Source organism: Ambystoma mexicanum, chromosome 5p, assembly GCF_040938575.1.
Source record: "Ambystoma mexicanum isolate Mex_15411 chromosome 5p, UKY_AmexF1_1, whole genome shotgun sequence".
Lineage (NCBI taxonomy): Eukaryota > Metazoa > Chordata > Amphibia > Caudata > Ambystomatidae > Ambystoma > Ambystoma mexicanum.
Window position 1 is genome coordinate 1320359356 of NC_090930.1, and position 16981 is coordinate 1320376336.

The 16981-nt window shown below is 45.0% G+C and overlaps 1 protein-coding gene across 1 annotated transcript in view; it reads right to left on the reverse strand.

Moving 5' to 3' along the window:
• Nucleotides 1-16625, reverse strand: part of MED10 (mediator complex subunit 10) — a 102797-nt gene extending 86172 nt beyond the window's left edge. The window contains exon 1 of the mRNA XM_069613717.1: nucleotides 16296-16625. Within this exon, the coding sequence (XP_069469818.1) occupies nucleotides 16296-16417 (122 nt within the window). The 5' untranslated portion in view covers nucleotides 16418-16625. The remainder of the gene's footprint in view (nucleotides 1-16295) is intronic.
• Nucleotides 16626-16981: the final 356 nt, after the last annotated feature.

The window sequence follows — 16981 nt, forward strand, 5'->3', positions numbered from 1 at the left end:
TCCTCCATTGTGGTCAAGTAGGTTACGGGTCTTGTTCTTCACGGAGCAGGTAAGAGTGGGGAAAAGGGGGTGGTGTCTGATACGGTTGATATATTTGAACAAAGCATTAAAAGAGCTCTTATTGTTTCCTCTAGCTCTGTTGCTGCTGCTCCTGCCTTTTCACTCAAGCCCCTAGTCTGTTAGGTGCGTTCTCATCCTCCTACAGACTGTGCTCTTGTGAGGAAAGTCTGGCTGCAAATTGGCTTCAGGCTAAGAGAGGGTTGTGATAAGGACTGTCTGGTTTTGATAGAAGCATTCTCATTAGCCACTAAAACGTGTACAATTAATAACCCCTCAGCCCCCTCTATACTCACTAGAAACAAAAAAAAAACATTACAGTAGATAAACGTTTACCTCTAATTCTACCAACTCTCAATTCACTACCAGAATCTGCCGATCCCAGCAACTTAGTCAATGAATACAACAATCATGACAGAACCCTTAGATGCCATTGCCCCACAAAAAATGAGAAAAAGCAATACTTTACCCCATACCTCAAAACCATGAGAAGGGAAAAAAGAAAATGCGAAATTATATGGAGGCAACTACCCACGGATGAGACAGAACTAACCTGAGCAATGTATCTTCCCGCTACAAGAACTAATTCTTGCCAAACAAGATACTTACAACAAGAGAATCCTGCAAGCTAATTCAAGCATAAAGTAACTCTTCGTAATACTAAAAGAACTCGAAACACCGATCCCTGTGCCAGATAACTACGTGAAGGACAAAAATTGGTGTACCAATATACAAAAAGCCCTTCTAACAAAGTAGCATGCCTCCAGGATAAGATTGTCAATAAAAAAGCCAACCTCCCCGATTCCTCAACCTAGCACTCCCACTCCCCTACACAAACCAACACTCCGCTTTAGCTTCTCCAAAGTCTCTATCCACAAGGTTGAGAAAGTCATGCTCACCCTCAAACCCTCCAATTGCCAGGGCGACAAATGTCCTGCCCAAATTATCAAAGACACTGCCAGAGACCTATCACCTTTCATATCAAAGCTAATTAACGCATCTTTCTCCTCTGGTATTATCCCCAGCAACCTAAAGGATTACTCCCACAAAAAACAATCCTACAATTCCTACCAACTACAGGCAAATTACAACAGTACCATTCCTGCTTAAAATCTTAGATAGGGTAGCCTACCTCCAAATACAGGAGTATCTAGAACAGAACCATCTACTAGGAGTCCATCAGTCAGGCTTCAGGCCCGAACATGGGACCGAAACAGCACCGATAGACCTCAAGGCCCAAATTGACGCACTGAAGGACAATGGAACATCTGCTCTGCTACTTCCACCAAATCAAACGCAGTCGAAAGATCAAGTGGACCGCAAAGTCCTCTGTAAACACCTGGACTCAGCCGCGCACTTCTCTCAAGAGGCCATAGGCTGGATACAATCTTTCTTGAATAATAGAACTATGCAAGTCTTTTCACCATCAGCATCCGCCGACCCCATTCCTATTACTTGTTGAGTGCCACAGGGCTCATGTGTCTCACCCACAATGTATAACATATTCATGAAGCCCCTTTTCGATGATCTGGATGGTCTCGGTATCACCTACACCAACTATGCAGATGATACTCAGATCCTCATACCACTTAAAGGAGATTACGACAAGGATTTGGCCTTGGTAAATAGAGTTTACCCTATCATCCAGGCATGGATGGCTGCCCACGGTTGATGTTACTTCTCTGTTGGCTCGTGAATCGATATGCACTGAAGAACTACCAGTGCTCGGGAGCCAACTTGTCTCATGTGAGGTACATCTCGGCTTAGACTGCCTAGGGTCCAGCGGGCCACGTTTATGTAAACAGTTTGAAATGTAGTCAGCCGATGGAGAATTCGCACTTTCCGAACGGAGGACTGGAGCTGAAATGCCCCGAGGGGCAGGTCTCAGTCTCACGGGTTCAGGAGACTTCACTGGGGTACAGTCTGGTTTACTAGGGGGTTTACCAAAGTGCCATCTTTGGGGGGTGGGGGGGCAGATTCGGCATGGTCTGTTTCGGTGGCTGGGATGGACCCCATCTACTGGTGCCAGAGGATCTTGCGGTTGGATTAAGCCAAGGTCGGATTCTAGGGCTCCTTCCACTTCTGCCATAATTCCAGCGTCTGATAGTTCATTGGAGCCCTGGCCAGGGGTCTGGAACTTTTTTTTTTTTATTCCTCCTGTACATTTGAAGAGAGCGGCTGATGTCGAGCTTGGGCCATTAGTGCCTTCCTGTGAGGGCCTTTTACTCTTAATGCCGTTAGTGTAGTCCACTTCTGGTTTTTAGCGGTCATACGAGTTTGGGGGTTAGAAAGGTTTTGGCCTCTTTGTCTTTGGTGGTTTTTTTATGACTTCCTTGGTCTCTGGGGGCGTCTGACGGAATATTTTCCTTGTCCTGTGAAGCCAAACTAGGAGAAACGGGAGCTGTTAAATCCCGAGCCACTTTTGTCTTCTCGAGGGCCGTTGAACGAAGGGAACCCCCCTGTGGATTTATGTCCTGAATTTAGATTGTCAATCGGCTACCATGGTCAAGTCCACTTCACATCCTGCGGCCACTTGCTCCAGTTGGTCGATGGTCGGACTAACCAGGTCTTTCCTGTCGGGGGTAGGGTGAATAAGGGTCGACGTTATAACTGCGTTCGAACCTCATACTGCGTCCGGACTGCGATGATGAACTGCCGTGTTTTCTGTTGCCGAGGGGCCCATTGTGCTCCTGCTGTATTTGGCCGACAAATGAAGATCCAATGCAGCCCCTTCCAGTGCAGTTTGTGGGTTTGAATCAGCAATGATGACTTGGGGAGCTAAAGGGTTGAATGCTGTTGAAAGTCCTAAAGCTGGAGCGATTGCTTTACCGGAATAGTTTCCCGGCTGTTGGTGCTGAACTGCCCTCAAATCTACTGGGGGTCGAATGTGTTGGAATGGTAGCTCTGAGTCAGGGAGGGGAGATTGTCGACATTCCTTTAAGAGCAGGACAACCTCTCTTGCCTAATGGACTCTTACCTGAAGGAGTCTCAAGGCGGGGAGCGTCATTCTGCATAATGTCCATCGAGGCATCCGACTCCTTGGGACCCCTGTCCTTCTCTTGAAGGCAAGTTCGCGAGCTACGCAGGAGCCTGCCGTCCTCTTGCGTGGCGGAACCTTGCCCTGCGGCCGTCGCTGCCATAGGCTGCAGAGACTGCCTTTGACTCTGCGGCCGCTCCGCGGCAACAGGCAGTATTTGTATGGGTCCTCCCACACAATAGTAGAGTCTGTCAACAAACTGCACACCAGCACGACTGAGATGGCAGCTATCATGCCTACCAAGACTACTGGAGGCTTGAACACTTTTTCTGCGTCATATGAGGTGTTATTACCCAGACCTGTCTTAAGCCTGCTCAAAAGAACTGGTGTTCTTTTGACCCATCACCTGCAAAACATTTACTCCATGCCTCAGAAGGCATGTCCTCTGCCACTCAAGCAGTAGCCCAGTGAAGCAGTAGCACACAATAGTGCCCCGATTCACACTATGATCCACATTTTATTTTAAAATGGGTGCTCGTGCCCATTGTCCTTGTAACTAGGTGAGCACCGCTGTCACAGCACCACGATGACCCAGGGCCGCTTTGTGCACTTTATAAATGTAAAAAACAAAATGTATTATTAAATAGGAAAAGGGAGAAAACAGGTCTCACCCATCTTGCCCTTAATCCTTTTCACCCTCTTTCTGTACGTCTGGACTGGTAATATCTTCAATCATTTTCTAGGCCAATGGGACAAGGGTAATAATATCCCGTAACTGCCTCTGTAATGGAGGACTGATCTCATCTGAGAACATTTCATTCCCAATCCCCAAGGACCCTCTACCCGGGTGATCCTCCCTCGCTTCTCCAATCCAAATGTCAGGATCCAAAAGCAATGGCCTTTCCCTGGCCATCTACGCCAAGGACCCAAGGGGAGTAGATGTGAGGACGCCCTCCGGTTTCTCACACTTTGTAGTTGGCTGGTTTGAGGGCTGCAAGAGTGTTGGTGAGGTGGTCTGGAGTAACTGTCCTGAATTTGGTCCATCTTGGTATGTTGCAGGCTTGTACGTGTGTGATGTTTGTGGTGCATTTGGAGCTTTCATTCTGTTGCCTGACCATCATGCTAGTGAAGCAGTTACTGGTGTTGCAGTCAGTGGATTACAGTATTGCAGGCTCTGGCAGCGGTTGATGCAGTGCTTCGTGGCTTGGGGAGGAAAGAGAAAAAAAACGAAAGAAAAAAAAAAGCTCCAATCTTGTTCGATGCTTCCATGAGTACCGTTGTGCAGTACTTCTGCTTTGGCTGTTTGGCCTGCATGCTGATCAAAGGGTTCTCAAGGTAATGAGGTTTAGTTGCCTGGATTTTCGCCAGAGCTTATCTTTTCTGTGGATGACACACATGTGTACGAAGGTGTGGAGGCTTATGCTTGTTCAGTTGAAGTTCCAGTGGTGGTGGTCCCAGCTAGGATGTGGTTGAGAGCGTGGTGCACAGACATTCTCCATGCCGTCTGACATGCAAGCCAAGGTGAGTTTTCCTTTGTTGTAAAGGTCCAGACTCAACGATGCCTTGGGGGGGGGGGGGCATGTACCAGTTGTGCAAGTCGTGGTGAAAAGTGACGTGGGTGGTGAAATCGGGGATAGGGACGTCAATGAACGCGGCGCTGTTTGCATAAAGTGACACAGGAGCAGCGTGAGAAGCCCCATGGTGGAACACAATGAGGGGTGGGTGCTTTGGGCGCAGTAAGGGGTAGTTGTATAAAGCGGGCAGCGGGGGTGTAGAATGTTTTAGGGGGGCTTTCTGAGCAATATATGAACAGTAGTGAAGGAATTTTGTTTGTAGGGTCACGTTAAGAAAACATTTCTCGCAGACCGTTAGTAAGAAAAGAGCTGCAGGCCCTGTGTGACGAGCAGAAGCAGTGTGCTGAAATGTTGCACGTCTGAAGTACACCAAGAGAATGCAGCCGCAGCGAAGTAACCCTAAGAGATTGAGGCCAATCCGCTAGGCACCCGAGTGCATGAGGGGAATTGGCAGAGAAATAGAAATTAAATGCTGTTAATTAAACTCCAGCCACGACACAGTGGGGTTTAGCTTTTTAAGATTACACTTGGAAGCGACGCGCGAGAAGGGAGCAGGAGAGGGGGGGCAATCAATGGAGAGAGGTTTCTGTGTCCTAGGATGCAATTGTACAGTGTCTTCGCGGATGTCTGTGGGATCCATTATTGATCAGAATGTCTTGACCCTTGCCAGCTCCTGCCATTTTGTATATTGGACATTCACCTTTCAGCACAATCACGTAATTGAGGGGTGGTGTGGGAAGATTTGTGATGTCACAAGGGGTGTTAATATCATTTTTTGCTAAAGAAACATTCTTCCCAATCAGGGTCACTTAACATATATCTGGATTATAGGGGACTGACATAGTCCCACCAATCAGCTCCTGAGACCTGCCTAAAAAAAAAAAAAAAAATTTAAAAAAAAAACACAAAAATGTTTTGTATGGTAATTTGACAAATTACGTATTAAATGTTCAGCCGCAGGGGCAGCGTTGACAGCTCATTTCATTCAGTTCAGTTCCAGGATATTACCAACAGGGCAAATGATACTCGCAGGGGGAAGGGGGTTTGGATTTGGTGGAGCCGGGCCCAGAGTTTGAGGACAATGGTTTATATGTGGGCAGAGGGGACACTATGCACAAAGCAGTATGGCCGGGGGTGGGGGGCAAAGATATATGTTCCACCCATGCAGCCACAGGGGCAACATACACAATCACAGGTGCAGCCACTCCAAGCACAAATGCCATCACCGCGGCCTTCACACAGACAATGCAACCTGTAGGGCCACCAGTAACCTTGACACCACAGGTAAATACACAGCAACAGATGACAGTACCAAAGAACACCTTACAGGCTCAAGCACAAATATACATGCAGAGAGAACACACTTCTAGCACAAAATACAGTACCACGTTATGTGGGAATGACAGTTCTTGGAGGTAACCCATGTCCATTTCAATGCAAGGCCCAAATGCACAATATGCCAGCCCATAGGATTGGACAAAAAGAGTCCCATTTTTGGTCGCCCAAGGGAGCCACCAAATCCTGGATTAAGGAGGATATAGCTTTCCCGTTGGACAAAGTAATGGACACAGGGATTTTCTGGGGCCAATATGACGGTTCTGATCGCAGAACATTAACCACTCACGATAGGCACACAGCAAATAGTAGTGCCCTTGTTGGTTTCACAATACACAATGAGGAAGTTAAATATGATCTCATTTTCAGAAAATGGCATAGGATGCTCAACACCCGGAATCTTTTATTAGCGGGTTACAGCCACCGTACAAGCATTCTGCGCACACAGCATTTTACCTGGGTCACCACGCCACCCAGAGGTATTCCTTTACGGGGTACAAGCGGTGCGCCAGATAAGATGGGAGTAAAAACTGTATGGAAATCATTACCATGCAGCAGCTTTCTGCACTGTGACAGAATAGAGCTTTCAATATTTCTCCACGGTCTGCCCATTTGATCTCTCCTGTATATATTTAAAATGTTGAACACAAAAACCTAGTCAGTTACATAGTAAAGCAAAAGTGATTGTATTGTGCGTTTTTGAGGTTCAATAGCAGAACATAAAACATATTTATCACCAAACCGAAGTTGGTAGTCCTTTATCAACCTCGAAAGGATGAAAGGCTGAGTTGGCCTTGCTGGGATTCGAACCTGCAACCAACAGCTCACACACAGATCACAGCAACGAGCACTCAACTGGCTGAGCTATCTTATTGGCTAACATCCTTCAGCTTTCGGTAAACATAGTATCGACTGAGGTATACTAACCACAATGCCTAGATGTTGGACGAACCATGTATGAAGCGCTACATGAAGTTAAATACCTATCTGGATTAGTACAGGGACAGGTTTTGCAGTTCAATTTCAATTGTAACTTTCATTTGTTTGTTTTTTTTAACAGCGCTTGCACTTCCTGGGGAGTCAGGTTCAGGATGTTTTTGTAGTCTTGAAGAGAGGCTACAACACATGTGATTATCACTCACCCATGATCAATTACTCTGCTGCCACTGACCATTTGTACCCAATTGACTGCAAGGTTGAACAGATGTAAACTAGCCTGTGCATAATGTTTTACACACTGTTTTTATAGTTAGAGTGTCAATTCAATTATAAGTGTAAAAATGATCTACCTCTGCATGGTTATGCACACGGCACAGATACAATTGTACAATACTGGTTGGCTTTCACTGGAAAAGAGCATCATTTGTTACAAAAGATTAATAATTGCAACTTAGTTTTCCATCCGATTAATCACACAATCCTAACATTCTAGGAAAATTTACATGCACAGTGCTTCGTTTGCTACATGAGCATCTACACACAACATAGCAGAAACTGAACGGAAAGAAAACATTCCTTTTAATCAGTGTGCAGTTTCTTTTTTATTTTTAATGCTTCAGAGAAATACATTGTTTCAGAGGCTTTTAATTGCATCCATGTACATACAAATCAAAAGAAGCATTCGGTTTTCTGTCAACTAACCTGACTTTTGCACTGCCCTCTGCTCTAAACCGGTGTGCAAATGTACACAGGAAAATAACAAAGCTGTCGTATTTACAAGATTTTCATGCGTAAAAAGGCCTGGCACAAACCTTGTCTGCAAGCCTGGGTACGTATTGTTAGGATCGGTACCCAGAATGAAAGACAAGGTATTTCAATTGGACACAGAATGGTTGTTCAGACCAGCAGTACACAACGAAATAGCACCAGGAACAACACTCACCATACACTTAGAAACAGCACTTAAAAGGAAGGAGATGGTAATTTTTTGTGGGACAGATGAAGATGACCCTACATTAAGACTAACATACTTGACTGATGAATAGCTATTCTCAAGAGGACACGGAAGAGGGACAGGTCCCACACAGGATGCAGATAGTGAGCAAGGTATCAACTCACTTGAGGGAAGATTTGAAAAAGGTAGCAGAGGTACTATGGACCAGTGGCTCTGTTGCCCCAGCTTAAACAGTACCCACTATTATGCGAGACAGACGAGATTATCACACACTCCAGAGCATAATAAAAACATCAGAATCACCATTTAACACGATCATCTACCCTGTTAAGAAAACAAAAAGTTGGGGCGTGGAAATTCATTCAAGATCTCTGAACCTTGAACAACATGGCGGAAGTAGAGTTTCCACTCGTACCAAACTCAGCCACAACACGAAGTAATATACCTACAGAGGTGACATGCATCACAGTCATTGATTTGAGGAATGCATTATTCTCCATCCCATTGCATCCAGAGGCATAGTATCTCACCATGTTCACTTATCACGGGATGAGGTTCACCATACTCGTTTAACTTTAACACAAGGGTATTGAGAGTCACCTAGTGTGTTCAATAGGTAGACCCAGATGGACCTAAACAATTTGCAAATGCACGGCACAGTCATCCAATACGTGGACGACCGCCTGGTGTGCAGCACAACAGAGGACCAGTGCAGGAAAGATTCAGTTACACTTCAGACATTGCTAGGGAGGATGGCACGCACCCTCAGCAGGACCACTCTGCGACACAGACCAGTATGTCCAAGCTGGGGCCAAGCAGCTGTCCCACCCACTGCAGCACTGGCCTCGCAGGCACCTTCTACTGCCTGCACTTGTGTCAGAGGAACCGGCAAAGCACCCGGTAGTCGTGGGGGATCGGGACAGTGGTCTGCACTGCCAGTAACCCCTCACACAGACAATGCACGCCCAGTGCTATATAGAGGAGTTACCGGCCCGTCCTTCCAACCAGGGATTCTGTCACTCTTCAGTTGCTCAGCGTTCCCCGGTGCACCGTGCAGCACTCTGGCCATATTTGCTGTAACTCGGCTCCCCCCCCCCACACTGCAGAGACCCACTGTAGGATCGGGTCATACCCAGCTCTTTACTGCAGCAGAAGGTCAGCAAACAGCTGATCCAATGGTGGTGGGATAGTGTTATATCAGGAGAAGCCCACAAACTGTGCAAAGCTGACGAGCAATGCGCCAGCCTTGCTGGGTGCTCAACAGCACCCCCATCACCATGCAGGCATGGTGGGATTTTTTATAATTTGCAAGGCCTGCCTGGAGTCGGCCACTCAGAACTGGTTTCAGGCAGACTACAGCCCCAATACTAGAATACAGGCACACATTGGACCAAGATGACCACTTGCACACAAAGGATAGTCAGGTGACCCCCTCAAGTCTTCAAGGGGAGCAAACAGCCTCTACACTGGTGAATGTCGGAGTTGGTCAAAAAAGGATCCGGCTAGATGACATTAATTCCACACAGTGCATAGGCAAAAAAGCCACCACCAGCCTAACCACATGACTAAGAGCGAGGCTACCCACTCTTGGACACTATGTGGTATTTTCTGGGAAATCCTGCATTAGGAGTCACTGGGACTCTTCAAACAAAGGACATAAAAACAGAGCCATAATGGCTGGGAGAAGTCCAAAACCCTGAAAAGCCAGCAGAAAGTACTGGGGCTACCACATACGGTACAAAATGGGCTTTCTGCCCAACACTGCAGAAATGCTTGTAATGCTCAAAGAGATCAGCAGTGCAGCGTCCAGCCAGTGCAACAGGACTCTTAAAGGCCCAAGTAGACCAGCCCAATCCACTTCTGCCTTTAATGATGGTGAAGAACAAGCCAAATAGGCCACATATCGTGTAAATAAATGGCTGATCGTCAGAAAAATGCTCCATTAGCCCTTTGGCTCGAGTACCGTATGTTAAACTTGATGTATCACTGTAGAGGCTATGGACAACGTATAAGACAGGATAGTTATTTTGATCATTTCAGTCAGTTTCGCTTACTGGTCTGAATCCTCAAAATGGTCTCTCATGGCCTCCATCATGTTTCTGCTGCCCATCTCTCCTACCAGCTTTCTTGCTGGGCTTCTCATCCCCATGCACTGCAACAAGTCTCAGCTCATTCTGGCAAAAAAGCAATTGTCTTCGCAGTCTGCAAAAATGAGAAATCTGCTCAACTAGGAGCCTGCAACAATTTGTTTGGAAGTTCGGGCATTAGTTTTGGAAAACAACTTAAGGGTGATGTATGTAAGGTTTTGGATGAATCATATCCACTGACAATACTCTGGACAACCCTGTGTCATGCTGCGAAGGCCAGCACAATACACTGCGTGTGTGGCACATGGAGGCTTCTGTGGCATCAAGTGCAATATCGAACAAGCAACGGTGGCTCATTGCCCAAGTGCCCCATTGCGGCGTCCACAATGACATCATCATGTCCCTCTACCGTTGGCGCTCATGGAATCCAGAAGGAGACGGGAACGAAATGCTGCAGAAATCAGGATGTGCCACCAGGTAAGCCCTAGCGCCTGCAACAGCTGTTCTTCTGTCCTGCCATGGCGCAAATTTGCCTTTGCTTCTGAATTTTGACCTATCCATTGGATTTGGCTTTGCTTTTGGTGACCTGGTAACACTACGCTGAACCAGATATATACAGACCTTGGCGTTTCCCGACCTCCCCTCCTGCAGAGCGATTCTACTTGTGGCAAATCGGTGACTTATAGACTGTGGCTTGGCTTGGATATCTACTTAGTTTTTTACTGGATTTCACTTGTACTGTACTGAGAACTTAAAATTGAATTTGGGATGTTCCTGCTACCTTGTGGTGTTCTGCGACCTAGAGGTCTGTGTTTCTGTGGGACCCCATCTTCCCCCTCCCGCCACCTCTTCTTGAGGAGTTACTCGAACCGTCCAGGTACAGCTCATTCTGTAGTTGCTCCTTCTTTTGGACTGTTCAGTCCTCGCCTGGGTTTTTTGCCTTCGGCTAGGGGAAGTTCCTCCTCCTCCTTGCCCTCTCGTTCATCAGTGCGTCATATACTAGGTAAAAAGGGGGATTCAGGTGGGGTGCAGAACTGCATTTCTGCTTTTATTTTCTCACCCCATGCTATTCTTCATTTGCAGTACTGAAGTGCAGGTGCCCTTCAACAGTCTTGTTCTTATGGAGGATTCAGAAAGTTTCACTGTGGGAGTATTGGGAAAAAGACTTGAAAGTTTTCGACACACTTCAAACTATAGTTTTTCAGAATTTCATGACAGAAAAGCAAAGGCCATATGCAAATCAGGCTTAGATCCACCCATAAAGGGATTTTTTGTGCACAAGGGATGAGGCCTAAAAATTCATTCTGGGCTGACCCTTTTTGGGGCGTACCAAGGCAGATTTATTTACATATGGTATTGCACCTGTGTAATGGTATAATAGTACAAAATCAATGGTTTCATGTGTTGCCTACAGCAACACCAACGGCTACGTTTTGTTTAATATCACTTTTCGGAAGTGCATTACTTTTAACAGTTGCAGCAAATTACAATTTACAGGCCCCAAAACGTGCACTCCCCACTAGCCATTGGCGAGATTTAATGGACTGATGGGGAGCAAACAGTTGTGCGCTGTGTGCATGTAGAGAAGTGAAGGGGCAAGTGACTTGATGCCAGACTAGTTGCTTGCCACTTTAAAATTGTTAATAATGGATTGGATTTGTACCTACAACATAATTTCAGGAATCGAAATTGCTTACTGTCAGTTAGCTGCTGTTGTAGCATTAAAGAGCTTGGATAGCCTTGACACAATACATAACCAGTAGCACAACAAAACTAACTTCGGAGGGAGGTCAACGCAAAACATGGTTGGGGAGGGGCAACCGTCAGGGACTGTGTGGGTGGGCCAAATTTACTTGTATGGTGCCCTATTCCCGTTTCCCAAAGGAATGCTTTTAGGAACTAGTGTCAAATTAGCAACCCATGGTGGAATTGCCAGTGACATTGCCCAATGTTTTAAATACAAAGTGCACATTTTAATGGCAACTGCCAGCATGGTATTACTGTGGTGCACGGGTGGATTAGTCCGTTGTCAGTTCATGGTGCATAGCTACCTAGCTGCAGTGTACCATAACCACATATCAGACAGAGTGTTTTTGAAGTGTCAATCAGAATGGAGTCTCAGTAAATTGACTACTTAAAGTGGTCCCTGAATGTTTGCCATGGCATAGTGTCATCTGACAAAGCATCCTAGAGCCTAACCTCAACACACAACTCCATCAACAATACAACACAGGTTACACAATGGAACGTATGTTAACTGAAGACAAACGACTACACCAAATTTCCCCAAACACCACAATTTACATAAGCAACTTGCAGCACAAATTACCCGCTACTCTAGACAAGTCACAAAATAGCTTAAATGTACACTTACAGACAGCCACATCTAATCAGGTCTGCAAAAATCAACATTGCTGCAAAGAAACCTTGCCCTGCCCATTAATCTGCGAACCTAGAACTAAAAGATACTGAAGCGCCAAGAAATCGTGAAAGGGGGAGAAGATATGTTATGCAAGCTTCAATAAAATAGCATAACCAGGAACAGCAAAGCGCTTCACTGATTCTCGTGCGGTAGTATGCTGAACAGCCCAGGCAACTTTGGAAACTGGCAGCAAGAGGGCAGGAAATAATGTCAGTCGGCTATTCTATAATCTTTGGTTTAGTGGAGGGCAGGTGAGACTATTTTTCTGCCTGTCAAAGTTATATGGGAACCGAGGGATGGTCACTGCAACAATAACAATGCTAGTTGTGAAGTTTCAGGGACCACTAATGGAGAACAAGACAACACCATTTTGTTCCTAAACGCATTATATCTTCTCCTCTGTAAGGAGACTTTTTTTTATAGTGTGAACGTAATCATTTCTAAAGGTTCAATTTTCTGCATTGGAGTCAGTGAAAAAAATAAATATTTTTTTTTTTTAAAATACACAAAAAATCCTATAGTAAAGCATATACAAATACTTTTATAGAAACGTATGTGAAGCTAAAAGAATTCATTGGCCCTTTATTTTCTACATCCGTCGGAAAGGAAGACTACAAGTCCTAGAATGCAAAATAGTGATATCTGGTAATATTTACTGCCCAAGTACGTGCTTTCAGCGCTTTATAAAAATAAAAATAATAATAATAGTAATTCAGGGGTCATTTTATTTCAAAATGTGAATTGCATGGAGGGGACCTGTAACATTTGTCTTTACCTGCAAACAGGCCCTCTGCATGCAATTGTAGTAATTTGCACTATTATGTGCAAAACAAAAAGGTGCAAATGCAGGCATAATCGCCTGCATGCATACATGTGTTCACTTTGTGAGTAAATGCCACTTTCTGTTTGCAATGGATTCCTTTGGAATCAGCCTGTTTCATCTCGAGTAAAAAGCAATCAGATTCCACAAGAATCCAAAGCATATGCGCTAGCTCGAAAATCTCATGCAGGTGTAAATTTCTGGGCCTTTGTATGACTGAGAGGATGGAGGTTGCAAAGAAGCCAATTTTGTTCCATGCCCCCTGTCCCCCATACAAATAAATGAAATGATGGCACAGGAATAAAACATACACAACATTTTTTACACATACATTTCATACATGCTTTTTGTGCTCTGCCATAATGAACATGCTCCCCAAACCTCCAGGTAACTGCAATTCCTGACGTTAAGGATACGAGTTGCAAGCTTCTACCTAGCCATAAAAAGGCACTTGCCACCTCAATCTATACATACAGATAGCACGCCATTTCGTACTCGCCAAGAGTCAATGATCTCTAGCCAATGGCTAGCAGCAAGTGACAATGCTGTGCCCCTTACTGGGTATAAACTAATCTTAAAAAGGTAGCTTTTCTGTTTTACACACATTGGGTCCAATTTACAAAAGCATTTCCCCCACTGAAACATTGCTTTTTTATATCAGGCCCTTTGTCTTGGAAGCACCCACAGAATCGCTAGTTAATTGGAGTCTTTCAATTAGAAAGGCCCCTTGCAGTGCCTTTTGCATAACAATTCACGCCCAAAAACAGCACTGCTGAGAACAAAAGGAAAGTGTTTGCGCACACAACATGACTCCGTTGATCATCTGCTTTTCATCCTACTCAGGACAGCTCTGAAGGTCAGCAGTTCCCATAGGAATGGTCCAAAATTTCGAGGGGAGGGTTAATGGGGCTGGAGCCCAATTGCAGTGCGTCCATGCAAGAGCTACTTTTGACTAGGGTTGCCACCTGCCCGGATTTCAACCCGACTGTCAGGTTGAGATGCAATAAATCTGGATTTTATGTGTCTCCTGGAACAGCAGCAGTCTGAGTTTCAAGTCTCAGAAGCCTGGAAGTTGCAGCAAGATCAGCCTAGGGCCTTTGAATGTGTGTAGTACTCCACAGAGCTGTGATTTACAGCAGTGTTGTCAGAAAAGCGCTGCCCAGCAGGCAGAAAAAAAACTGGGTCATGGGGACAAGTACGCCTCCAGGGACCCTTTCACATGCAAAGTACCAACTCTGCATAGAAAGTGCTAATGTTGGGGCTGTTCACTTCGATGGCTCATATGCATTTTCAAGGTAAGTCCATACAATATGTCTCCCAAGCCATTTGTGAAAGAATAGGTAAATTGTACATTTATAAATAAATGTATATGCCTGCCTGCTTGTTTAAAAGTGCAAAACATTTTTCTTTATTTACAAACTATATGCTGGATGCCCGTTTTCAAAAATGAAATAAGCAAGCAACCTTTTTTAATAATGCAACCACCCACAGACGACTTCTGACACTTCCTTGTTGCAGTGTCATGCATGACTAGGGCAACCTGTTTTGCTTTCTGTCACTTACAGCTCTGCAACAATACAGATACATGAGAAGCAAAACTACGAATACCAGCATGCAGAAAAACACTCCGCACAGGATGCACTACTTACACCTGGCCTACATGGTGCAACAGAATATGCATCTCTGCTTCACAACCACCATATAGAGCATGGAGGCAGTGGTGGGAAAGAAGCTGACTAGTGGACAGTGTTTGCTTTTTAGCCAGTGTCAATCTGCATTTGCTTTGCAGTTACCACATTTGGGAAAAGCTGAACTACAAGTCCCAGAATGCAAACCACTGTTTATTGACAACTAGGTCTGAATGCGAGGTGTCAATATTATGGGACCACTTATCAATGCTTAAAGCTTTATTGGAATGTAGTCACTTTTTTGTAGACCTATTAAGATAAGCAAGGCAGGTTCTAGTGATAGTTACCCCAGTCATGGATTCCCGGCCCACATCAACCTTAAAGCATGCTTCTTGTAGCTCTACATTCCAATAGGGAACATTACACTTCACTAGTGTGTAAAGGAGCAAGACGTTTAGAATACTGCTGTGTGATATGCTTACTAAGTACAACAACAAAGATACATTGGGGAAATGCAATAACAGGCAGGCTTCTATAAAGGTTCAGGAGGAACAGGGAGAGTCAGTGTACCGGCTCAGCCCCTATCTCATCTCAAAAAATAAATAGAATTCTGATGGAAAATATTATCTGGCATGTTTTTAGGCACCGCCTGTGCCTCTAAAACGTTGGTTGGGTTGGGAGTAATCCGCTTGAAAACTGGCAACAGACCATTCTGGTATTTGTGTGCGCTTTATAGGATGGTTGCAGAATCACTCTCACCTTTTCATGCTATGAATTTATTTTTGAATTTTGGCTTGGTTGGTTAACGTGCCAGCTGCCGTGATGTCTGTGAAACATGCAGCTAGATCTCTGCTGCATCTTAACCCACTGAGATATTCTAAGGATTTGCTGATTTTCAAAGCTTAAAATAAAACTTCTAGAAATGATTTTACAGCTGCTTTTAAAACTAAGATCATCAAAAAGGGAAGCTAGATGTGCAGCATGTTATATACTAGCTCCGCGTTTGACAGAAGTAGCTCACTGCTTACCAGGGATTGCTCGAGACCAAAGAGACGATTTGACCCCTACATGTTGTTTGCCATTTTGCAGCTACAAAGTATAATACACAGATTGAAAAGAAAACCACACGTGTAAGTTTTGTACATTGCAGAGGAACATGCCGTATATTGAACATACAATACTATGGTCCAGTATGCCATCTCAAACACATCCTTGCTTTTTGGAATGGTGAATGGTTGTGTCCTGTGCTTGAAATGCACGAACAAAGACCGCTGTTCCACAGTAACACTTTTCTGCAATCCAGTCACCGCACGTGCATGCGCTTGCGGTGGTGCACGTGTTACTCTTTGGTTTCGACACGGCCAATAAGCAGCTGAAAAGACAAACCCACGGTTACAACGTTTAGCCCAACGTCCCCTACATTTCAATGGCGGTCTTTCCACCGCTTGTGGATTTAACAAGCATGAATATTCATCATCTCCACCCCCAACGGGCAACTCACAGCTTCTGGTTGAGACCGGCTTGACTGCTGGGCTGGAAGTCGCTCACAATGATTCCTAACTGACGAATATTCTCCACAAACTTCTCAAGCTGCTCTTCCAGATTGTCGAATTTTTCCGCCATGTCCGCGGCCGGTCTCTGTGCTGGCGGCACACTCAACCAATCCCACCTTCTACTGCCTTTAAAGCAACCTAAACAAACATCGTTTACACTACTAAAGAATAATTTCTAACTAGACGAGAAACGAGAGGAGGAATCCCAAAAAACCATCTCCTTCTGTTTCTGTAGTGACAAATTGTAATTAGAGTAAAGGACCAAGAGACGAGTTTTCATTGTAATTAGAGGAAAGGACCCAGCGACGCGTTTTCATCACCTGACTAACACTTTACGATTACCGCAATTTACGTCCTATACCATTTTGTGTTTACCTACGTCACGTTAGGATGCGTCCTTTTCTGTTTTTGAGAGTATTTAACGACAGGGAAGAAACCAGACTAGCCATAGTGCGTGTGATGATGTTAGCACGCTCGAGCATTGCTTTGATAGGAACAAAGCTAGTTCTCTGCGAACTAAACAGGTAGATTTGAACTAAACCATCTAAGAATGGCGCTAAGGCCTTTCAATCTTGAGCCTCTGCCTCCCACCACCACCCCAGCTGTCCCGTGTTGTCAGTGTTACTGCACAACA